Genomic DNA, 25,730 nt, shown 5'->3' with positions numbered 1-25,730 from the left:
TATAAGCAAAAATAGATCTTAGTATCTGACTTGACATATCTATTCTAATAAAATCTACAAAACTGACAGCAGATGCAAAACAGAAGGCCATGCATATTATAATAAAATCAAATTAGAATCAATTCTGATTATTCATCTCTAGTTCAGTTTTCTTTAAAAGAAAGTCTAAGTACCTGATGAAACAATAATTGAAGTATTTTGTTTTAATATTCAGGACATACTACTGAAGTATGACATCAGTGAGGAACATGATCACTGAGGTTATTCAGTGGAACTCATTTTCATATACATTTTACTGAATCTTCCTTATACACAGAGGCTTATCAAATAAGTTTCTCACCATTCCTACTCTAAGAATGGAATCTAATTTTTAAATATTAATTTTAATTTTTAAACTATGTTACAAGCTGTAATAGGTTGAGGGGAAAAAACTCCAACCAACCAACAACTCCCAACTCTTTATTCTTCCAAAAGTAAGAATTAACACAACAACTTCAAACTGATAGCTGAACACATAAAAAGGCTCAACTCATTCCCATAGGCTTTTATGGTGGCTTTTCATATCCCACTAGAATGGCCTCTGCTTCATATGTATGGTGATTTCCCAGAACCCACTTCAGAAAAATAAAATGTTTTCCATATCTATATGAACTGCTTGTTCTGGCAGCAACTACTGAGTTCATTACCCAGTGGCCAGATATTCATGAAATCACACAAAACCAGAGGTAATTTCTCCACTTATAGGGAAAACTACAGTCTCTACATTACATGTTTTTTCCAAAATGTAGGTTAAATGCAGTTGCTCTAATTTGTTAGTGAGAAGCTTCTTTTCAATCTGCTGGTTTAACACTTCTGCGGGCAGACTTCAGCTTTTCTAAGTCATCCACATCTTCACTGATCTAATTTTACCAACTTCTTGAAGTTCAGAATTATTTGATATTGTTTAAGAGACTCGGGATCAGAGTTTACCCTTGAAACAGCTGTATTATAGCAGTGGCATTTCAGCTGCTGTGCATGTCAAGTCAGGTAGCAACAAACTTTGCACCATTGAGAACCAAAATTTCTGGTCATTCAGGATTAAAAGCTCATGACTTTACACTTTGAGTTGAAGAAGCCCTCAAACCGTAGGCTAGAGCAGATTACCAACCTTTGTAATTCAAGCATAGAAGCAAGTAGACAGGCCCCACGAGCTGTATTTTCTACTTGGGGTGACAGAAAAAGAAAATTCAGATTGAGTTTATGGTAACATGTCTTGGCAAGCTTCCTCCTTTCAAAGGCTCCTCTCCTTAGTAGGGAGTAGTACGGTATTAACTGCTGTTCTGCTCAGTGGGACAAGTCTTCAGGGCTGCTCCAGCTCAGACCACAACACCTGGCCCTGCTGTTCTATCAGATATCCCACCGACACTCACCACATGGCAGCTAGGACACCCTCAGCCCTTGGATGTCCACAAGCCCATTGCTGCTTGGCACTAAAACCATGCCACAACACTGGAGAACTATTATCAATGAATTTGCTTTGTAACCATGACACCAGCTTTGCAAAATGCTAGTCTCTTTTTATACAGCAATAGCTTTTTCTTACAAAAAAACCCCAAAACCCAACACAAACCCCACCCAAAAAAACAGAAAAGAGAAAAACCCAAGGTTTTCATTTTACCATTCTACCACATGGACAGCAAGTTGACAGCAAATGAATACTAAGGTTAAATTCGTGTCAAGTTTAATGCAAAGACTTTAATACCTGCCAGTATAAATATTGGGTTTTTTTCACTAAAAAATGTATGCAGATAATTATTCTAAACAATAAGGTTCCCCAAAGACCAAATTAACTATTAAGGGTCCTACTCGGAGCCTTCACAAAGGGTTGTTAAATGAAGCATTCTTCCTGGTGCCCTGCCTCTCTCACTATGCTGTTCACAGGAAACATTTTTCTAAATACAGTTCAATAAACTTGTTGAGGGTTACCTGAAGTGCACTGCATAATTTCCTGTGTGAAACTTCTGGCCACCATTCACTATTATGAGCAATGTGGCTCAATTCTCTCACAGTTCCAGGATTTCAAGTATAAAAGTCATCATAATATCGTTTTAACCCTAATTTAGTGCTTGCCAGCTTTGCAAGAGATGCAAAATTATTATCATTAATGGTTAAACTACTTCAGCTTTCATGATTTTAGTGAGCTCTAGTCTAGAACATGTAATCTGGCTGCCCAGTAACTCTTAATCTTGTTGACTAACTTTACTGGTAACCCATGTGTTTCGTGCTTTGTTGTGGGTTGGGGTTTTTTGAATTAAAAACACAGCATCCTGAGTGATTCAGAGCAATCTGGAATGTTTCATATGAACACAGTTTTTGATAAAATTAACAATCAGCAAAATGAACCAGCTAGTTAATTGACAAACAAAACTTTTTTTCATGGTAATGCAGTGAGAGCAAGATGACAACAGAAGCGATGAAGACATGGTCGGGCTTTCAAAAACAGTTCTGGGCATACTAAAAGGTAGTTCTAAAACACTAGGAAAATTGCAGTTGTTTTTTAGGCTCAAGTGTACAAAAGATTGTTTCAAATATCTTCTGATTCTCCGGACATGAAAAGTACCGACGGTCAGAGCAGTAAAGGGGCACTGACCTGGGGTTTTGGGGAGCAGGCACCCCTCCTGCCAAAGTAAACAGATGACTACAGAAAAAACTGCTTCACCAGGTGGGAGCTGGTGAAGATTTTTAGGGCCAAACAACTGGGATGAAAATGAATAGGGAATGACTTTTCACTCTGTTCACTAAAAGCAAAAAAAGAAGGAATAACATGAAATTAATTAAAGTCATGTGAATGTTCTTCACACAATTTTCAGGATACTGTGAAAGTTATAAGCTTTTCTTGCTTCAAGAAATGCCTGAATTCCTAAGCAGAAAATCCCTGGAGTGGTATTAAATACACAGATAACATGTTTGGCCCTGAGCTGCAAATAACAGTACACTGGTGGGCTATATGAGAGAAGTACCATCCTGTGCTTGCCTCATTCCAGGCATTTGCTTTCAGCTGCTGACATAGAAAGGTCCCATGAAAAACGAGGACAGGAGTTTTATTCATTTGTGGCCACAGATTTAAACAGCCATTTCCCAGATATAGGGGAACACATTGCTGTATTCTAACAGGCATTACAGCTATATTGCTGCTTACATACTCCAGCTGCTGGGATGCAGACAGGAATTTCTCAGGTGGACAATTGCAAAGGAGGGCTGCATGGAGGAGGGCTGAATTCCTTCTTATGTTCAATCAGGAGTTTGCCAGTTAAAGAGCAGCTGCACTTTTGCAAACAAATCAAAGTCAGCAGGGTGGTACAATTTTCTTGGGAGTGAGAAACATCATAGGTAAAGCTGGGACAGAGATGTGAAATACTATATGCAAAGCTGGGACTAATGAACAAACTGCTGAAATGGATTTTTTAAAAATTGTTTTGGTGTTTTTTAACCACATCTGTCCAAATAAGGGATGCTACATGCAAAGAAAGCAGTCAACAAGGCTTCAAAAGCTCAGACTGAGTCAAAAAGGAGGACAATTATTTCCTTATTATAAAGTAAGAATACTTAAAATTGAAAATCTGATAGCACATATGGAACCATCTAATGTTATTTTTATAATTATGTTTCAGAAGCGAGATCACTGTAAAGTGATTCGCTCAAGGGGATACTGTGAATCAGTGCTACAACAACAATACTGTTTTAATTACAATTTCTTATTAAGCCTGTATTAACTTGCTGAAGGTCAGAGGTTGACACAATTTTTAGCAAAATTATTTGCTAAGAAGCTTTCAATATCTCATAATGTAACCTATAGCTACAGATAGGTTCTGCATCACTGTTCCAGGGGGAAATACTTTTGATGGCAGGAACTGCTGTATGAACATTTCATTCTGCTTCAGGAAAGATAGGCAATTCACAGGAGATGCAAAATGCTATTTTCTAAAAGTATATCAAGCCTTGAAGTTATTATGAAGAACAGCTAGGGAGAACTGAATAGACTGACAGTTCAGAAAACACTTCACTAGGGACCAAGTCCTCCCATCCAGCCCACAGGGCACATCTCCAGTAACTGTCAGAAATAAAGGCTTCACCAGCTGTTGACCACAAAGGTTTCCTCTTACATGCTTCTATAACAGGGCCCCAATGCAGATTTCACTTCAAGCAAACAAGATTTTTCTAATAAGCCAGCTGATCAAAATAATTTACTTGGTTTAAGGGAGTTTTGCCAAGAAAAGAAAGACAGCTGAAAGTAAAAACTTTATTCCTTCGGTAATGGGAGAACAGGGTTTTCTCCGGAAAAAAAAGAAAATGAAAACAAAACCAAACCAACCAACAAACAATGAAAGCTACCTTTTCTAATCAATTCCTTATATAGACAGTACTTAAGAGTTACACTGTAACACAAGTACACATCATAGCTTTCAAGACCCGCAGGCTTTCTTTCTGATGACAGATGTATCAAACAAAATTCTAATCCTCCCGAGCCTTTGTATTATTGTTGTTTTGGTATTCCAAGCTTTTAAGTGAAAAAACTATTAATAAGAAAATGTGACATTAACATCACCCTTTCTAGTTACTAAGGTGTCTGAGAGTTACCATCAGAACTGCACAATTCTTAGCTTTTAGACTTCCTGTTGAAAAATTTATTCTGCTTCTGATTGAATAATGTAGTATGGCTGCACAAAGGCTTCCATGATCATGGCATTTGTTGTATTACCAGTCTTCCTGAAAAGTTGTTTTTGTGTTTCACCAGTAGAGATCTGGGCTCCTTTCTCCTGCTGTAATGCCTTGTGAATACTAACGAGAGGAGAAAACAGAACACAAGCTCCAGGGCTATTTCTATGCTTCAGAATCTGCAGGAATACCCAGCATTTCTCTTAGTAAGATTTAGACTGAAGGTACTATTGAATGCTTCATAATTCATGTCTCTGAGTATATGAGTTATCCTCATCACTCCTCTGGATTTTCTTCAAACAAGGATGTAATTAGTAAAAGCAATATTTGATAATATGACTGAAAAAAGCATGAAGGAAAGCAGCACTGTCAACTGTGAACCTGTCTCCTCAGGTTCGGCTCAGTGGAAGCAACAGGAGCCAAACCTGCTCCTTGGCCAATCTCTTTTCAGTGATCTGACATGGATGAATTTAAGCTTCATAAATAGACTTTAGGGCTCTTCATTAATTAAATGTTCCTATGTTAGAAAGGAACAGAAGTTTGATTTTTAAAAGCCCATTAAGTCAGCAGAGATTCTTTAATCTAGTTTAGTGAGCTCTGAGTCAAATACTAAAAATATTAGCCAAATGACAGTCAAGGTTTACAGATAAGAGCTCTTATTTATTCAAGTCACTCCATACTAATTAAGAAGACACAAGCACAGGAAATATGGGAAGAACCAACAGGTTCAGATTCCTGCTGGCAATTGCAGGAAGAATACAGATGTCTTGTATAATAGGGGGAGTAAGAAAGGTAAGAACAAAACTCCAGTCCCTACAAAAAGCCCCATGGCAATTTTTCTTGAGCTGTTCTATAGAGGAAACCCTTCCTGACACCAAATCTGACCACTTGTTTATTTGTTTTATGATAACATTTAGAGGCATCAAGCAAGCATCAAGAATTTAGTGTAATAAGTACCATAAACACACAGCAACAAAGTAGCCCACGAGTCTAGGAAAAGACACATTTATATTTGAAAAAATATATAGTTCACTAAAATATCCCTGCAACACATCTTAGGCAGGTTTCCATGCCTCAGAGATAAAGATATCCAATTCAAATATTAACCACCAGTCTCAGAACAGAGGTACTGATATAAGGAAGCTTTTGTTAAGTTTTGCGTACATTTCGAGTTCTGTAATTAAAAAGAAATCTAGACTTTCAGCTTAACTTGAAAGCATGGCTGAATGTATACAAGGCTGAAAGAAGTCCATGCAAATGTCTGTCATGGCAGTCATTTTGTGCTGTTGGTTGCAAACCAACGACGTTAAGCTGCCTTTGATACAGCAAATATCCTAGTGGCAAATTGCTTTAAACTCCCCCAGCAAGACAGTTCAGTTACTGTGATTTATTTTAATTTAGATTTGTGTAGCAAGTACTTTTCGAGAAGTGTGCGTAATAGACCGTTAGTGTTTTCCCAGATAGATGTGGTGCTTCAGCACCTCCATCCTTCAAATGTCTTCATTATTTTCAGTCTTCTTTCGGCAAATTTGTCTCTTGCACTGGGAGGTAAGTGACATATGGGCCACATGATACCTTTGAGGATTATGCCATTTTTAAATAATAGCTTTTGGAGTCTCACTGCCATGCCAGAGAACCAAGGCAGGTGTTAGCAGGAGGTTGTCACATACTGCAATACATGGAACACACAAAAAAATTCTTTGTCTAATTTGTTTCTCATGTTCCTTTGTAGTGGATCCATCAATTATTTTCAGATGACTTTTTTTTTTGGTAAATTCCACACATTCACAGAGCTGGAGTTATCATTTTCACAGCAGCCAGAGATGCTTGCCTGTTCTGGATCGCTTCCTTTCCTGGTAGTTTTATTTACAGTTGATTACTTCCCTTAGATAAAGGAACGATCCTTACTGACTTTGAAATTGCTATCTGCCTGTGTGACTCTAATCATGCAAAAACTCACAGAAAATGAATTAGCAGGTATAGCAAAATCCCTGGAAATCATTCATCGCTATGGTCGACCTGATGTAGGATATGTTTAAGCTTTAACTTAATATGGACCAAGAAGAGCTCAATAAATTGGAAAATTCAGAATCACAAGGCTGCTATAAGTAATGTAAGAAATAAAATGTTGGAGCACGAGAACACTTATTTTCAAGCCCCCACAAACCAAGTACACATCAGATAAATCCTGGAATCCACAGACATATATACTTCTTAATAAAACTATCCTCAGAGCACAGACAACCTAATCCAGTTCTAACTTCCCCATCTCAGGTCTCACTGCATTCAAACTATTGGTTTTCAGCAAAACCAGCAGGGTTTAATTTGAGATGGCAGCCCTGGATACTTTCCCTGCAGTCAATTCACTTCTTTCAGAGGAGGAGGATGTCAGAGGCAGAGAGAACCAGGATGCCAATTTAGGTGACCATGGAGCTGCTGTGGCTGTTTGTTAAGCCTCTCTGATGGAGGACTAGATTTGTTTTGGCACTGAATTTTAGAAGACTCTAAAGGGCAGACAATAATCTAAACCGCAGACTGTCAGACTCTTGTTAGGCTTTTCTCACCAGCCCTGGAACAAGTATGACTCACCAGCAAACAGCACATAGACTTAAGTGAATCTTCAGCACAGCACAGGGAACGCATGTTGGGTGCACAGTTCTTTCCAAGGGCTCGGGGCTTTTATCTTTCTCCTCTTTGTCTGTGTTAATGAACTGGTCTCTTCATTTGCAAAATACATGTAAAAGTGTATCTCCTGCTATTTCTCAAAAAAGTTACCAATTACACAACATAGTGTAATAGTGATGGCTATTATGGGTAATAAGGTATTCTAATATTGTTTGTATCAAACTGAAAGTCTCCAAAATCAATCTGTTCAACTGAGCCGCTAATGCTGGAGTGACAAAATGCATTGTGACACTGAACATCTTTCTCTCATGCCTGTGGCTGTCATCTAATTCTGCACTTTAACAATTAATTGACTGAAACATCCCTAAAAGAAGAAGAGAAATTTGGCAGTGGGAAACAACATTAAATGTGGAAAATTCACTTCTAGTTGTTCTTAGTGCTGTGCTTTTAACACTGTGGTCAGACATGTAAAAGAAATCCCTGAGAATTTGCCATGAAAAACAAAACCAGAAGAACTTTGCAATATAATACTCCATTTTAGATACTGCAAAATATAAACTTGGTTACAGCTTGAAAACATTAAAAACTCCTCAAACCTTAAATATTTTATTTGCTATTAACTTTCTGAGAACAACTAAGAGTACATAAAAATGATGCTAGCATCTACTTAATTCTAATTGAAAACATAAGTCTTTGTTTCCTATTGACTCAAGACAGCAGTGCCGCCAAGAGACATTTCATTATACAATATAGTCTTGTTGTTTTATAAAAAAACTCCAACAGATTATTTTAATTGCTTCGCACAATACCAAGAGAGGAACGACACTTGCAAACGAGAGCTAGAGTCAAATGATACTGACATTTCTCTGAGAGGGTTTCAGGGGTAAGAAAAAAGACTGCTAATTTACATTTTCATTTTCTAACCATTCTGAAGCTGTTGATTGTCAGAAACTGCAACATCAACATAAAGCTGCATATAAGTCTTTTGCCAGCTATTTATCAGGCTTTTCTGCACAAGCCACCTCAATACCCAGGCTACCAAAGTTTTCTTTTCTTATTCTGAAGAGGGTTTCTCAGTTTTTACTTCACAAACATTTGTGTTGATATTGTAGTTAAAAAAAACCCCTGTTTGCTAATCCTGCAATACAGTTCTCCTGAAAGTATGTGCTCTCTTGCTTCCCAGAGGTATATCATGCTTTCTAGGTTACCAATTGTGTAAAAAGAACCTAAAAGCACGGGTTTTGAAATAACAGCACATGGACTGCCAGGCCTCATTAAATCCAAGATCAATTACAGGGCAAAATGATGGTTATGTTCTCATTTACTTTTCCATAAAATCTACATGTCAGAACCCGTTTAATATATTCTTGAAGAGTTCTAACATACTGGCTTATAACTATAACAGGGATACAAATTACTAAAAACAAAATAAAGATGACAAAGTATGGGCAATTTGCTGATTTTTAGATAATATTTGGTAGTCACTGAATGGAAGCAAAGGCCACAGCATCAGCATCAAATATTCATACATTAGAATATTTATATAATGCACAATTCAATGTACACAGTTGTTTTGCTAGTTGAAAGTATGATAATAAAATGTAGGATCCATGTTAAAAGTTTTATTTTAAACAAAATTCCCTTTAAAAAGACAGTACTAATAAAAAGAAGTGCTGAAACCTATTCATGGAAGGTTTAATTTGCATTAGTTACCCATTGAGGCATATATTGCTAATAAATCAATATTCAACATCCAGGATTCTCAAGAATCAAAAGTAACTCAGATGCAACCTAAGGTTACACAAATTTAGATAGCTTCTAAAGAAGAAATTTAAGAAGTACTGGATAACTTCAGAAAAAGTACCATTTGAAAATTGAGAGTTATATTTAAAGTTAGTTAATTCAATCTAAATTACTTTGCCAAATTAGTTATACAAACACCTTGCAGAAATAAAAAACAAGAGTTAATTATTTTTTATTTAAAAAAGGGGGTGTAAAACATTAATTGTGTTTGAATCAATATAAAGAGCTTTTTGGAGGAAAAGTCTGCCTCTAACTACACTCCTACAAAAATGTGGTTCAATGCTACTTCAAATACACAGAAGAGTAGTTCCCTGTTACGTGCTTAAAGGAGATTCCATTGCTCTCTCCTGGGCTAACAAATTTGCCGTTCTGTTCCTCCCCCATTTGCTGCCCTCTACCATTCTCTTCCCCAGACACATTTTGGCTTTGTGCACATTTTCCCTCCAAGGTCAGCTGAATACATGTGCCTTCAACAGCAGCATTTCCTGTTTCGCCCTGTCTTTAATTCAAGTTCCTTTCTTGCAGATACTTTATTTTCCTGCTTTTTGAGCTCACTTTATTCTCCAAATTCCACCTGTGATACACATACCTGGTGTTCCATCCCAGCCTCTTTGTCCTTTTGTCCTTAAGTATTTGCAAGTCTCAAATATTTTAGAATAACAGATTTGTATATGCATAATTTCCTCTAAAATAAAATTTGTTTTGCATATGCTACAGGTGTTTATCCCATGGAAAGTACTAAAAGAAGATCTTGAGTTTTAGAGTCAGCAAGCTTAGGAGTATCTCTGTGATAATTATCCCCCTAACTAATTATTACAGGTGCAATTTTCAAAAATAAAAAAGTCTTCCTACTAAGGTCTACTACATAAAAAAGGTCTGCATAAGATTAAGTTGAAGTTTCAGCCAGAGACAGACACTTGCAGAAGAAATTTCTTATTTTCTTTTTTCTTTCTTATTTCTATTACATTTTCTATTGAAAACAACAAAAATATACACTTTTTATGCACTTCCAGAAAAACATCATAAACACAAACGATGTGTTATTTACTAATTTAGATTAAGTCTTTAGACAAGTCTGCTGAATTAGAGAAAAAATTTAGAAAGCAGGCAAAATTAAAGGTTACATTACCTTTTCATCATCATCAGAAAAAGGGGCACCTCCTGGAGTCTTATTTATTGCTTGGGCAACACCGATAATCTCTCCATCACTGTTTCTTATGGGCATGCACAAGAGTGACTTTGTCTTATATCCAGTCAGTTTGTCAATCTCATCATTAAAGCGTCGATCCTTCAAAAGAAAATTAGGAAACATTAACATACATTTCATATATCTAAGCTTGCTTCAGACAGCGAAGCACTTTTCTCAATGTTTGATATGGTATTTTTCAGTAGCATTAGGCTGTTGCTTCTCTGTTGTCAGCCCATTCTTTATTAGCTGTTTTTCCTCACTTTTCTCAGGGGATCAGTACAATATTTACCATCACATAATCACATTCACTGAAGCCCCACATACCTCAATTAGAAGAATGTCAGCAAAGACTGATATCTGCCATTATTAGTGTGACCATACATACATACTTCTGCTAGGCCCTGCTGCCATTTCACACCCATATTCTGTGGGTGCTTACCATGTTTCCCTCAAGTAAATGGAGACTCTTTTTGGCCCATTTCTGTCTGTTCAAGTAAGACTGGTTATGTGGACTGGTATTCCAATGCAGTACAAACACTTTCTCAAAGAGATGCAATCAAAATCTCAGCTCTTTCTGGAAGACTAAGTACAAGAATGTCCCTGTTCAAAAAAGGCACCGTACAGCAATCCATTCTCTGGAACAGTAAAGCCCAAACTGCAGATCATAAAGTAACTCAAAGGAGACTGAAAACTTAAAAGGTAGTGCTGACATCACTTTTTTTCATCTTGGTAGAGCATAGTCTTCAACAGCTCTTCTATCAGCCAGAAAGGAAATTAATGCTTTTCACTGGCAGCAGTTCTGTTCCTCCAGGGTGAAGTTAGGATTGTGCTGCAGGCAATAGTTAGAGCCAGTCAGACTCTCCCAACATGAGGGAACTAAGCTGTTGTACAAAATCAGGCACAACTTTTTGTTTTAAAAAGTTTAAACAATATTGGCTGTGAAATAATGCCCATATTTGTTTTAAGTCATGAAAACAATCCACACAGTCCTTAATTTGATTGCAATGAAGAAATCATTAATTTTTTACTGATGCTAAAAGCTGACAGTATTTTTTCTTGACAATTTTATATCTATTTCTATTTCCCTGTTGTAAATTTCAGATGATATAAAAATAGTCTCTTCTAGTCACTTTGAGACATGATTTAGATACGCTCTATTTTTACCCACTATAAAGATTAACATATACATTTGGCTACTTTATTACTTATTGCACATTTTCCAACATCTCAACCAGAAGGAATTAATACCAAATGTACCCAACAACTTTTTTGGGAGAACCAGAACTCCCGTGATGGATGTTTTTTAATAACAGCATCAAGGACACAGATCTGCCTGATCTTGTGATCTTTCCATATGCTTCTAAACACTTTTATATCAACTTCAAAAGAAGCTGAACTGTTCTGCACTGAGAGAATCCTGCCTAGAAAGATATGGTTCTTCTGCAACAGAAGAAAGGAAAATGCAGTGCAATTATGACACAGTAGGCTTCACTAATGGATAAATTAAATATTTTTTCCAGTACTTCCTGGTAATGTCTGAACGACTGTTTGGAATTTGTTGCTGTTGCTGATATATTGATAAGATATTTTGTACCACTGAAGAGACAATCCCTGCTCTACTAATTTTGTATCAAGCAAAGCAGAGTACGTGGGGAGAACACTAAAACAACGGTGTGCCTTGAGTAGCAATACTGTTGCTGATTGACACCTAGTAGGCCTTACAAAAAAAGTAAACCTTCAAGGGACAGTTTAACTGGAAAAAAAAACAGCTGTTGGTCACACCAAAAGTGAGCTGAGATTTTCTCATCTGAATACACTCCATATACGCATGTAATCATTGCCTTTTCAACAGGCCTCAAGATTAACACAAGAATTGCTGTTTGATCGGCAGGGTGTGGTGGCACACAGGACAGGGCTGGTGAGCCTGTCTGAATGAGACACACGGAGTACAGCTGCCAGTGTTAGCAACAGATGTAATGATCAGCTATGGAGCCACTGCTCCTTAATGGATGCTCTGGAGCAGCAGAGACACGAGGTGGATTAGCAGTCTGAAAAGTGTTGGTGTTTCCTTTAATGTACAGCTCATTCCTGCTGCATTGCTTCTCTTTTCAGGGAGATCATCGAAGTTTCCTGTTTGTATCTCTCCCTGGAACCTCTACATTAGGAGGAAGCAAGATATCAGATTATATCCACTGATGTTATAGAACTGGATGACCTTTTGCAGAAGGGTACTACATCTTGCAGCCAAAACTGAAGGTACAGTAGTCTAAGAAAGTTAGTGCTTTTCATTGGATAAATGAGACGTTATTCAGAAAAAACTCAATAACTTGGTGAAAGCTGAGAATCATCAAGATGTGAACCTACCCCTAATTTTTTGTGGAAAAGCATGCCAATATTTCATTTGTGTGACATTTGAGAAAGTGATGAGGAGAGATATATATGTGAACAAAATTAAATGCTGTTCCTGGCAACATTGTTATTGTTGAACCATGCAATATGCACAGAAAACAGTGACTGGATGACCTTCATTATGTTCCAAACCTCTTACCCCACGCTCTCTTCTTTCATCAGTTATTGTCATAATAGGACATACATGGCAGGATCTAAGAGAGGTTTTACTGAGTTTTAAGAGTACCAGTAAAAACTGGTAATGCCCAGGTGTGAACTGTGATGGCCAAGAATGGACAAAATTTATACCTCCCTCTCCTCACAGGGTAGTAACCTTGAGCAAGGAGGCCTGTTTAGCAGCTGATAAGAAAGCTGGTAAATCAGAGAAGCTCTGTCAGATTGCAAACATTTTGAGATATAAACTGTATTATTCCCACATGTTGGAACAGCCTGCAACACAACAGGATCCTCAACAACACCAGGCTCCTGGATAGTAAGGAGTCTCAGTGTTTATGACAGCAATGCAGCACTTGCTTTGAAGCTTTTCACTATTAAGACATATATTCAGAAATCAGGGGCAGACTAGATAGAAGCTTTTGAAAGAGAGACTTCACCATAATTTTAATTGTACTTATAGCATTTTCATGCAAGAACACTCATGAATTGAAGTCTTCCACTGACTGTTTAAAGCATTACTAAATACTGCTTTGGTTCTATATAATGAGTTTTCTACACAGAGATATTAAAAATGTGAAGGCTGAGGCACTTCTAACTGGAATTTCACATCTGCCATCAAGGAAAAGTTACTCTGTAGGACAAACTCATCCCAGTCTTAAGGATATTTATTGATTGTAAATGTTACCCTGGGTAAAGGGAATGAAGACATTGAAGAGAGCAAGTTTGATCCATCAATCCAAGTGCTGGTAATCTAGTTACCTGCACTAGAACAATGGTTTTCAGACATATTTGAAGACTGCCAGTGAATGAGAACAGACAAATATCTTCACAGTTTTATTCTGTAGAAGACCTGATTAAGGTTCAGAAAGGGTTGGTTTGTGGTTTTTTCCCATTAGGGTTCTAGAATAATATATAATCAGAATCATAATTTTCAACCAAAGTTTTGGCTTTTGAGCAGTTTCACCAACTGCCTTTTGGTGTTGATTTTCAGTTAAACTTCGTATTTCATACACTGTTAGCAAACTTACAAGTTTCACTGTGTTTTTCTGGGTTTTTTTCAACATAGAATAACTCTTTGAACTTGAAAACAGGTGTTTTTATAACCTTATTATATGTTCATTTTATGTGAGCATTGTTACCATGATTTAGAACAAAAGAAAAAAGTATAACCCTAACCCAAGTTAGCTAAGAATCAAATATTATAATGGAGGATGGAATCTGCTTGACAACATTTCCAGGAATTAAGTCTTCATGACAAAACCACTTCTTCTTTCTTTAGTATCTAAGGAAGGTGTTCAATCTAGTGAAATGCACCAAATCCTCAGCCAAAGCTGACAGCTAACAGAGAAAGCCATTTTTGATTTCATGATTTGAAAACACCTTTCAAATTTTTTTCATGACACAGAAGACAACACTACAAAAAACGTTCAATTAACAGGTCTGGCCTATTGTATTTCACCATTTACAGCACTGTTCTTTGTTGTTGCTTTGGGGTTTTTTTTTTTCCTTAGAAAGGGCTCTATTGAAAAAAAAATTGCCTCAAAATTTCCTGTATTGTACTGTATTTAAGTTACTGATTAAGTTGCCTCAAAATAACTAATGCAAGTATTATAACATCATCGTTAATACCTGAGTATTACTGTAGTAGCAAACTGCATGGGATAGACAGTTTGAGTGAATTTATAGAAAGCCATCCTCCAAGAACCTTTACAAAAATGAAGAAATTGAAGTTGGATGATTTCATAGCTTGATTCACTTTTCTAAGCACACTTCCTGTAAGTATCATACATAAGCTTTAATAGGAAGAAAAAAGAGCAAGAAAGCTAAAAGAGCAATCTAAAAGACAGCAAGTCCTCTAGAATCAAAGCACAACATTAAAAAAGCTAAATACAAATAAAAAAGATTAGGGCATACAGTCTGTTCTAGATCCACTTTTCTGAAAATCACATATGGTGCAAATTACATTGTGCGTAAACAGGAAACAAAACCCAAGCAATAAACCACTAAAGGAGATATGGGGGAACCTTGTAGACAAGAAACTCACACAGAAAACACGAGTTACAGAGCAATCTCTGAAGAAACTTCCATGTATGGACTGAATAGCTGCAGCTATTCCTGTCATCTCCCCCGAAATCCATAAATCCCCAGAGACAGAGGCAACAGGAGAACAAACTAGTACCAGGCAGCAGCATTGCAAACCTAATTCTCCCAAGTAAATAAGCACAGTCCAGTTATATTGTGACTATTTATATAGTGACAGCAATATTTCTTATAAGAAAAAAATTACTACAACAGATAGGATACATGAAACAGCTCAGCCAACTCTTATTTCTTTACTCCCGAAACAATTCTTAAAAAACGAGAGAACATTGATCCTCAAAAATTTTTAAGTTCCAGATTTAAAACTAAGACCATATATAGTCTGAATTAATAAAGTAACTTACTTTAAAAAAACCAGAAAAGGTGTTGATTTGCAACATTGCAATACTTAAACATTTTGCTGAGGTTTTTTTTCCTCAGGAGTTTGGAGCTTTGTTTAGTTTGATGGGTTCATATGACTTATACCCCTTTTCTGAGCACTGTTTCAGTTATTAGTTTGACAATGGACATTAGTAACAATGCCTGTTTGTCTAATTATGACTTGCAAAAAATTAATGTGAAAAAATCATATAATCATCTTAAACAGGAAGAAAAGACTTTATAAGTACTAGCAAGTCTGCAAACGTGACTGCCTAGCTAATAAGCATAATTACAGCTCCTGCTTCATAGTCTGAAATGATCAGCAGTAGGGGTTAGAAAATATTCCTCTGTAGGACATTATCTAGATCCATCCCATAAGGGTTTTGCTTTCCTCCTTTAAAACAAACTCCAGAAAGATCACCAATAGCGTGACAGTGAGTCAAGTTGTGGCCTTATGTACAGCAGATTCTGTGCACTTCTAGTCTGATTGTAGCACCATTAAATTAATTGTTTACAAAGAAAAATATTTTTCCTCTAATTTCCAATATTTAGAGATGACATCTGGTTACTCCATCAGTGGTTCTCCCTCCCCTCCTGTACTAGCCCTGACTGATGCCCCACTGGTCACCAACTATAACAATGCTAATGTTCCCATCTTGTTCCAACATTTCTTTGAGACAGGGCTTAGTGCTGACCTCCTAAATATTCATGATTCTTTATACAAGACATAGACACACAGGAGACTTTAGAAAGCTAATAGTCCTCTGAGCAAGGAAACCAACAAGGCTCCTGGGTGTTTCAAGAGAAATGTGTGTATGGGTTTAAACCTAGCACCTGCTGGAGATTACTCAGATGGGCAACACAGTTTCAAGTGTTACAGCAGCAGTCTTATTGTGACAAAGCAGTAGCTTTTGTTATTGACAAAGCAGCATTCATTTTGAAGTGTGCAGTCTAGAGACGTAAAGCTCAGACTGTGCAGAGTTGCTGTTGCCCTGTTAACATATAACTGCTGAGCCATTACTTTCATTTATTTTTCATAGTTTTCCAATAGTTATTTTAGAAAAGTAAAACAAATTAACTTGCATAATGATGCATGTATACTTCTCAAATTTGTTATTCTATAGAAAAGCTATGCATGCAGCATACAACTGTAAATAACCAAAATGAAACAACTATATGTTTTGAAAAATTGAAAGCCAATCAAGCAGAACACCAAAATCATTTACAACACAAAACTACAGCTTGACTCAGTCTTGTGCTTGTAACAGGGCCTCAGCTAAAGTATGAAGGGCCAAATCTGGCAGGTTTTTATCCTTGTCACTGACCTGCTCTCATCAAATACATATACTACTTTCTCATGAGGAGCTACAGGCCACAGAATGTCCCCAGTTTCATATCTATTCTACAGAGCCATTCTAGAGTGGCCAAAGAAACTGAAAACATCTGTACTCTTCAGACAGATGGATTGGCTGAGCAATAAACCGGTTAATGCGTATCAGTTTACCAAAAGGAAAACCTTCCCAGCTCCCCAAAAAGTTTTTCCTGCCAAAGCTCTGCAGGGTCAGCAGCCCAGGGACCTGCTGCAGAAGGGAGAGCTGGGGACTAGTGCAGGAACTTGAGGCAAAGAAGCCCCACCTGGGTACCCTGAACACGGCCACTGCTGGCCCACCCACTGCTCATCCCAACTATCTGGGCATCAGATCCATGGTGAGCACACTTGGGGCAGCAAGCAGGGGGTGAGGATCCACGGAGTAATGATTGAGCGACCCTGGAGGACAGGCCACTGCCTGCCTTGTGGGGGAGGCAACCTCACCTGCTCACAAAAGTGTGGAGGGAAGGTGTGACTCCTCACTATAGCTGAGGGCTGCCGGCAGCATACACTGCACTGCACAGCCCTGTCTGTCCTGGGGATCCACAGCAGCAGCACAGGGACATGAAACGACTGAGCCTTTGCTTTGGGCAAGTGTCCCTCTACATGTCCCTGGTGTCAGCCAGGAGCTCCTGCCCCTGGTGGGTATCTCCAGAGAGCCATGGTGGCATGACCTGGGAATGTCTTAGGATGTTGTATGCATCAGTCAGAAACTGCTCCTGGAGAAGAAAACATATGGAGTGAGGGAGGTGACAGGAGGTGAAGAGACATCCTCAGCCACTGCCCTGAGGGCTCTCTGCCTTTCCTTCCCAGAACCTGCCTCCTGTGGAAAGATCCCTCTCTCCCAGGCCAGCACCACTGTGACATGAAGGATGAAGGGCATGTTCACAGCCAGTGGGATGCAGACATAGGGATAATTACAACACCCCTTCACCAATTTATGGACATGTGCTTTGAATTTCAAGATTTCCTAAATTTTGCATGATGGGCTGGAGTGTCCTTTTCTGCAAAGCACATCAGAGCATCTTAGTTTTTACTGTAGCAGTTATTTTCTGCATTCCCCACGGTGCTTCCTAGTCATATTTAATGTACAGCAAAGAAAATCTTTATTTAATCTTTTTTCTGTATTACATGGAAATGTTAAAGACCACGTGTATTCTGTTTGCCAGGTCTTATGATCTTTTCTCTCGTAAGAGCCACCTCTCTCTTTGTTAAGAGTCAACACTGAAATTAATAGAGCTGTTGGTGCCACTATCCAATGGTGCTGAGTAGAACTAAATGATTCCCATTTGCAGAGCTGAACCTCCCAGGCCCCGGGGTTTTAGTGCTTTAACTGCCCTTTGAAACTGAGAGACCCTGCTGTTAATACTGCTGATGACAAACAGCTACCCTGTGTAAGGAAACGTGGCTCATGCCTTTTCTTGACCTTCTGCACCCACAGCCAGCCCCACCCAGGCCCTCCTGGGCTCAAAAGTTTGCACCACTGAGCAGTAACTCTGTGATGCTGTCCTGGCACAGAAGGAGACACTGATTGCCCAGAGCTCACCAGGAGGGCTTGAAAAAGACACAACCCATGCCTGTACCTAGGTATTCAAGGATGTTGAAAACCTGCTGTGAAGGGTTGTGTGTATATTAACTACGTTACACTTGGCCTAAGCTTGAAAGAGGTAACAGGAGAGTCCCGTACAAAGAGAGCTCCATTTGTTTTCTACTTTCATTGATTTCAGTTGCAGTAATGTGACTACATTTTATTTTTGGGGACTTGAGCTATATTGAAAAATAACCGGTCATATTTTATGGCACTTCCTCTAACTTACAAAACCCATGTCTTAGTGTGACTCCATTTAATATTTCTCTCTTTGCTACATGCTTTATTAAAACATCCATCTGGTAAGCCATTTTTGTCTTCTGTCTTTTAAAGCTACTTTTTAAATTCCAAATTTAACATAAGATGTGCAGAAACTTTATTCAGCTTACACTGGGAAATGGCAGAACACATTTTTCACCACTTTCTGATATATGCTTACTATTCTAGAGGGTAATATTTTTTCCACTAGTTAGAAGGATTTGTGATGCTATTAAATTTTTTCCTAATTTTTTGCATGGCTGAAGGTATGAGAATAACCAAACATGTTATTTAAAATGTTTATTATTCACATATTGCTCTAAAAGATGGAACAAAATTGAAATTATCAGTAATTTCAGCCAAACACCATGGATCTCCTGTGAGAAGAATGGATGACATGAAAAAAATCCATAGCTTCAAATAGGAAAAAACCTAAAATTTGAAAACAGCTTCTAAGAACTAGAGGTAATGGTCTCTGTCTTTGTACTTACAACATGCTTAATAGTCTTCATATATGTTGATGTAAGCTACATCTATTCTCTGTCAAAAGAAGCCTCAATGGTCATTTAGGCCCCAAATTTCCCTGCCAGTATGATCTGATTCTTCTTCCAGCATATGTGCTCAAGATACTGTGTATTATTCCCATACGAAAAAGAAGTCAGAAATGCTTCCCAGAATTTACATATGGGAGCGTCCAAGCCCTTATTTTAGAACTTAAAGCGATTGAAAGTTTGATTTACAATTCAACTGGATTAATTTCAGGAGAAACAGTTTTAGACTGGCTTCAAAATGAAAATGAAAGAAAGTATCAAATTGCTTTCCTTTTCTCAAATTCTCTGTACTGCTAACACTTGCATATCAGATCATGCATGTTACAGTTAAAATTATAAACTCACCAAATGACTTTGAAATGTAATAAATAAAGTTTTTAATGCCATGACTTAAATTGTGCAAGTTTTGAATCAGTTATATGACATTCATCTAAACCTTTCCATAAATTATTTGCCAAATTCTTTATTACTGTGAGCCTCCAAAAGTTTGTTCAGTCAAAGCTTCACTTCATATATTAAACTACTGTGAGATCTTACATAGTGTTTGTTAAGTATTAAAAGAAGTAATAATTATACAGTCCTCAATATGTGATATTAATTCCAAACCTTGTATCTATGTATGTTTATTGAATTAAGAAAAATTGTTCACATGAGCAGATTTTTAAAGTCCCACTCAATAACAGTAACAATCACCTGGATTGTGGAAAAGCCCCATCTTATAAATGACTTTTTTTTTGGTATTTTTTCTTTTTAGAAGAACAAATGTGTAATTGAAGTAGTATGCTGTCTCTGATAATGACACAACCAGTCATTTACAAATACTTCCCGAAACAATCACTCTGCTGGGCACAGGGGACTGCCTGCATGGAACACATTACAAGACATGACAGCATTTAAGTGTAATGTTGATTGCACTGAAGTACCATTAATGTCAGTTGTAGCTGACAGTACAAGCAGGCAACCCAATTTGTACTCAGTGGTAGAATTCCAAATGGTATTTCATCAGGCTCTGAGAAAATAGAGATGGTTACATAATAATAAATTTCTCAATACAGTAAACTAGCTAATTGATGATATGGAGGTATGGTATGTTTACCTATTTTAAACAAGTTTGTTAATTTGAAAAACAAGCAAAGGAAGATTAGATTAATCAAGAAGTTCCTCTGGCCTTGTGCAAGGCTCTTTCTTGCCAAACAGTTAGCATCAGTGTAGAAATCCTCTTCAATGGACAAAAAAATACTGCTCTCTTGTCACCCCTTTTTCTTCAGCTCTACCTGCCAGTTTCCTGGCGCTGCTGGTTTTTTACCTGACAGTTGATTAAACACTTTTATCATCAGTGGCAGAAGATAATATCATATTTATTAATTTTTAAAGTGCTCCATTGTGAACACTACAACGGTCTGAAATGGAACAGCTGTCACCTCTTTACACACAGGTACCCGGGCTTCCATAGAGCTCTTTATACCCCTAAATTAGAAATGTCTCCTTTTGATGATGCAAAATGGATATATATCCTTGCCAAGGAAGAGAAGATAAACTGTACTAATTCAGTACAGTTAGTTAACTCAGAAAGATAACTGAAGGCAGGGTCCTATTTTATTATCAAGCAAAACTTTCATTACAGTGGGAAAGTCTTAAGTTTCATTTGCACTAAAGTCAATCAAGTAGGTCCCTGAATGCAGGGAAGTAGCATTTGATGTAATTACAGGATAGAGTTGGGTTAGAACTTGCCCATCTACTTCAACTAATGTACTTAGGGCTTAAAGATACAATGAGCTGTATTATTTATAATATTTAAATTGATTTTGAATAAGAGCCAGACAAAAGCATGGCATAAATAGCACTGGGAATGGCAACTGGATGCATTGCCTTTCACTTTTCTCTGTGGATGAAATAGAAAACGACCTGTTCAAAGAAGCTGGACTCTTTCACAGGCAAGTGGACACAAAGTGAAAAAACACTGAAGAAAAGATTAAACAATAAAACAATATACATCCCTAGGACTAGAAAACAATGCCCTTTCAGTGGCATTCTCACCTCCAAAAAAAAGGTGGCTGGAGCTATCCAGAGTTAGAAGGAGGGATCAAGTTCCTTTATCTGTTTAGCAAGTTGGGACTATTGAGAACATACTGCTTCACCTACAACAGCAGATATTCTGGGAATTGCTCAGTTACAAATAAAAGTAACAAAATCAGATTGCAAGAAAAAGTGTATAATGCAGAAAGGGGGGAAAAAAGAAAGAATGAAAGCCAGTTGAATTTTTTTCAAAGGTGATCCAATACTCATTTTAGTCTGAACATTTTTTACCATTCCCTTTGAAATCTGTGGGTTGAGAACCTCTGTCAGTCTGGATCTGTGAGATGCCTAGTATTTTTTCAAATACTGCTTGACAAATAAATAAATAAATATTCAGCCCCAAATACATATACCATTCTTCTTCTGTATTTAAAAACCAAAAATAACCAAGTCTTATTTTTCAAGTTTCTTCCTTGTAGTCTGCTGCAAATCATCATCGTTTTTAATTGTTTATGTTTTTATTTTTATTGAAGAGTAAAATAAGACACTGGGCAATGATTACTACTAAAATTCTTCAAGATGTTCATTCTCCCACCTTTCTCAAGGTTTCCAAGATCCTGAGAAAACGTGTCACTTTGTAGTTCTTCATTTTCTCAAGAACCTTCAATTGCTGATAGTATCTTACACAAATAAACATTAGAAACGGACCCCACGAAAGAGAGGCAAATCAAGCCAGGAAACAGAAGGCTCTGCTCTACATTGACACTTCTGGGCAAAGGCTCGTCTGTCCCTGCTGAAGCCAAGGGTCAATGTTTGCTTTGAAGCCAGAATTACATTTTTACAATTCACACTGAAGCCTCTAAAGAAGTAAAAGGTGGGGGAAGTCTTTGTTGGACAATGACAGGACACTGGCCATATCACTACTAGGAATAGTTTTGAAAACACATACCATGTGGGCTGAGTGGGCATATGCAAACGTGGAAATATATGCTCTTTTGAAAGCAATGAGATTTTTTCCCAGCGGAGAGCAAGGGAACATTGAGACAGAGATTTAAGAACACCGTCACTGGAACTGTCACGAGCATTTTTTAAAAACTTTTCTTCAGCCGGTTCCAAAAATGCTTTAGAAACACACGAAGCACCTATCGCTCCTGCGAAATCCAGACCACTGCTGTGCCGATTGTAGGGCCCCTTCAGCTCCATCGGCCCCAGCCCCAGGTGGGGCTTCCCCTCCCGCTTTCCCCGGCGTCCCCTCGGCACTCGGACACCGCGGCATTCCCGGCCGGGCCAGCCCGGGGGAGGCTGCGGCGGGAGGGACGCCCCGGGGGGAGGCAGGGCCGGGAGATCGGGGGCTCCTCTGTCCGCGCCTGGGCCGGGGGCGCCTGCCCGGCTCCTACCTGATAGGCGTCGGGAATGTTGACCGTCTCTCCGTGCTCCGCCACGTAGCCGATGATGCCCTTGCCCCAGGGCACCTGCACCTCGTTGCTGTCCTCGCTGGAGCCGCAGGGCAGCAGCGGGGTGCCGGCGTGCACGTCGAAGAATTTGGACACCAGGGTCTTCTTGCCGGCGGAGGTCCCCTCCACGAGGAAGAGGGATCCCCGGTCCGCGTCCACCATGAGACAGACGAAGATGAGGATCTTGTAGCTGAGGCTGGTGAGGTCCAGGTCATTGGAGATGTCCTTGACCAGTTCCAGGAAGAACTGGCGTTCGTTGTGCTCCTTGAGGTAGCGCTTGTAGTCCAGGGCGGTGGGGGGGTACTGGGGCAGGTTGACGCGGGACTCCAGCAGGGCGCTGAGGATGTGGGCGGTGGTGGGGGGCAAGGAGCTGGCCTTCCGCAGCAGCGCCCGCCGCCGCACGCTGCTCAGCGGCTCCTGCGCCCGGGCGTGCACATGCTCGTCGTAGGTGAGGTTGACGTGGATAGCCTTGGAGCGGGCGAAGCTCTTCCGCAGCTCCTTCTGGGACGCTCGGCGCTGCAGCCCCCCGGGGCCGGAGCCGGGACCGCCGGGGCCGCCCGCGCTCCCCCAGCTGCCGCCGGGGCCGTCGCTGCTCCGCCGCTCCTCCGACGGGCCGGCGGCGGGGGCGGAGGGGGCGGCAAGGGCTTTAGGGAGAGAGTTCTTCCTCTGCAGCCACTTCTCCACCAGCTCCGGGTGCCTCTCTAGGAAACTTTCCACCGCCGCCACGTCGAGGCCGGCATCGCCGGCGGCTGCCATGGTGCCGGCGGCGGGGGCGGCTCAGGCCGCGGGAGCCCCCGCGCTGGCCATGCCCCGCCGCCGCCACGTGCCGCTGCTGCCGCCCCGACGGCCGCCCCGGGGCACGGGGGATGCCGGCAGCCCCGGAGAGGGGCCGCTTCTGCCCCTTGCCCGGGCCCCTCCTCAGCGGCTCGCCCTCTTCTCGCCTTCAGCTTTCCCTCGCGACCTCCTTTTCCTGCCCACCACTCTTTATTATTAGTAGTAGTAGTATTCGTATTTTTCTAAGTATTTTTTTTGTGCTTCCCTGTTTTCAGCCTTTCTCCAGCTCTGGCCTCGGTTCCCGGTTCTGGGCCGCTCCCCTGGTGAGTCGGGCAGGCGGTGCCGCCGCGCCTCTGGAGATGCTCCGGGAGCGCTCGGGCAAACCCCTTCTGCCAAGTGCTGTCAGTGCTGGCGGCGGCTCCTGCGTAAGCCAGCCGGCAGACCACTGAGAAGGAGGGAGGGGAGGACGCGTGAGCGAGCGGGGGGGCAGGCGGGGAGGAGGGAGGGCTGGCGGGAGAGCTGGCAAACCCCGCTGCGGCTGGGGGGGCATTGCCGCCCGCCTGGCAGCAGCCGCCTCGGCAGGGCGGGCGGGGCGCGCAGCCTCCCGCGGCGGGAGGACCCCCGGCAGTAGGGAGCTGTGCTAGGGAGTTTCATTCAACAACATCGGGGGCAAAGGGAGGGGCCTTTTGTCTGTGATGCTCGTGCGGGGAGGGGACGAACCCCGCCGCGGCTCCCGCCCGCCGTCCGCGGGAGAGGCGGCGGGAGGTAAATGGGAGCGCTTCCAATAAAGAGCTCTCATTTATACCGTTATCTGTGCTGCTTCAGTACTTCAGGAGACAAGCAGAAAAACGGAGCCCTTCCAAGAATCCCGAGTCAATTCCGTTTCTTGAATCACTGAGTTGATTTGCGGATAGCCTCACCCGTGCGGAGCCCCGACTCTGCCCGGCCCGCACGGCTGCCGCAGGGTGTGAGTGGCACAGCGGGCTCTGCCCGCCCGGAGCCGCCCAGGGCTTTCTGCCGCAGGCCGCTGGTCCCCGGGACAGCTCGGCGGGAGCGGGCGCGCCCGGGCGCTCCCGGGTGTCCGCTCGGGCATCACCGGCTGCCAGACGGAAGCCGACCGTATCCACTGCCGGCAGACGGACAAGGGTTATTTTTACGCGCACGTGGAGCACTTTTCACTGCTAACTCAATGCCTACGCATAAGCGATTGAAAAAACAAGTCATGGATCTTAACACGTGAAAATGTTTTTCATGCGCTCACCAAAGACTGAATGAAAGCGGCTTCAGAAATTCATGAATGGGAGTTCGGGTGGCTGGGAAAACACACGGGCAAATTTTCAACCAAACGAGATTCTGACCTGCCGGGGACCCTGTCCCTGCAGCAGCCCCTTACGGCGCGTGGTGCGGGCAGTGCATGCAAGGAGAGGCAGCACTTTTGGGACACGCGCCGATAGCGCAGGCTGGTGCGCGGGTGTGAGGAGGGGAGGAAAGGCTACGTGTGTGTCCCGAAGGACGGCCGCGTCTCCCGCGGCAGTAGGGGTGACCCTCAGGGACTCCGTGCAGATGCTCCGGCTTGTGCACTCGGAGACAGCTTACGAAGCCGCAGACAAAGGATTTCGGCTCCCAGTCTCGGTGCCCGCGCCGTTGCAGGCTGAAGCAGCAGTTCCCTAGCCGCCGCGGGTCCCGGGCCTCTGTGGCGGCAGGCAGGGCGCCGTGCTTGCCTCCCGCTCCCGGCGAGGTTTCACACAGCTCTCCGGCTCTCCCCGCCGCGCAGGGATGCTGCCGCAGGAGGACGGGCTTTCCATTGAGAAACCCCGCGCCGCCGGCACACACCGGCAACAGGGCAGCGGGGGCGGCGCGCAGGCGCGCGGGCAGCCGGGGCGGGGGACGCAGCCCCCGGTAGCAGCCCCCGGTAGCAGCCCCCGGTTGCAGCCCTGGAAGCAGCCCCGGCGCTCAGGGGGCGGAGGAGGGAGCCAGGAGCCAGCCCGGCCCTGGGCGGTGCGGGGAAGGGTCGCTCCCGGCCGCCGCACCGTGCCCCGCCCGACTTGCGGAGGGCGCCCGGCTGCAGAACCCGCGGCGAGCGGACTGCGGGGCGAGGGGGCGGAAAGAGGGGAGGTCTAGGGGGTCGTTCCCCGAGCTGCTCGCACCTCTAAAGAAGCCGAGCTCTTTCCATGCAGGTAGCTTGGGTATGACAAGGCAGCGTATCTCGGCGAGGGCAAGACTCTGTCAGCGTTTCCGAGCGCGCTGCCGGAGCTGTGACGCAAAGGGGTTTCACAGGCGATGGGCGCAGCCCTTCGGGCTCAGCCGCCGCTGTCACAGCGCCCGTGATGCCGCGCTCTCGGAGTCCCCCTCGGCCCCCGGGGCTGCCGCTGAGTCGACCCCG

General features: G+C 41.7%; 1 protein-coding gene across 1 annotated transcript in view; it reads right to left on the bottom strand.

Annotated features, from left to right (window-relative positions):
• Positions 1-23,329, bottom strand: part of PDE11A (phosphodiesterase 11A) — a 107,797-nt gene extending 84,468 nt beyond the window's left edge. Inside the window, exons 1-2 of the mRNA XM_066189858.1 lie at positions 22,517-23,329; positions 10,253-10,411 (exon numbers count right to left, since the gene is read on the bottom strand). Of these exons, the coding sequence (XP_066045955.1) occupies positions 10,253-10,411; positions 22,517-23,329 (972 nt within the window). The remainder of the gene's footprint in view (positions 1-10,252; positions 10,412-22,516) is intronic.
• Between the last annotated feature and the right edge of the window lie 2,401 nt (positions 23,330-25,730).

The sequence above is a fragment of the Chamaea fasciata genome, unplaced genomic scaffold (genome assembly GCF_029207755.1).
Source record: "Chamaea fasciata isolate MVZ Bird 193981 ecotype frontalis unplaced genomic scaffold, bChaFas1.0.hap1 SCAF_8, whole genome shotgun sequence".
Classification (NCBI taxonomy): Eukaryota; Metazoa; Chordata; class Aves; order Passeriformes; family Sylviidae; genus Chamaea; species Chamaea fasciata.
This window is presented reverse-complemented; position numbering and strand designations above follow the sequence as displayed.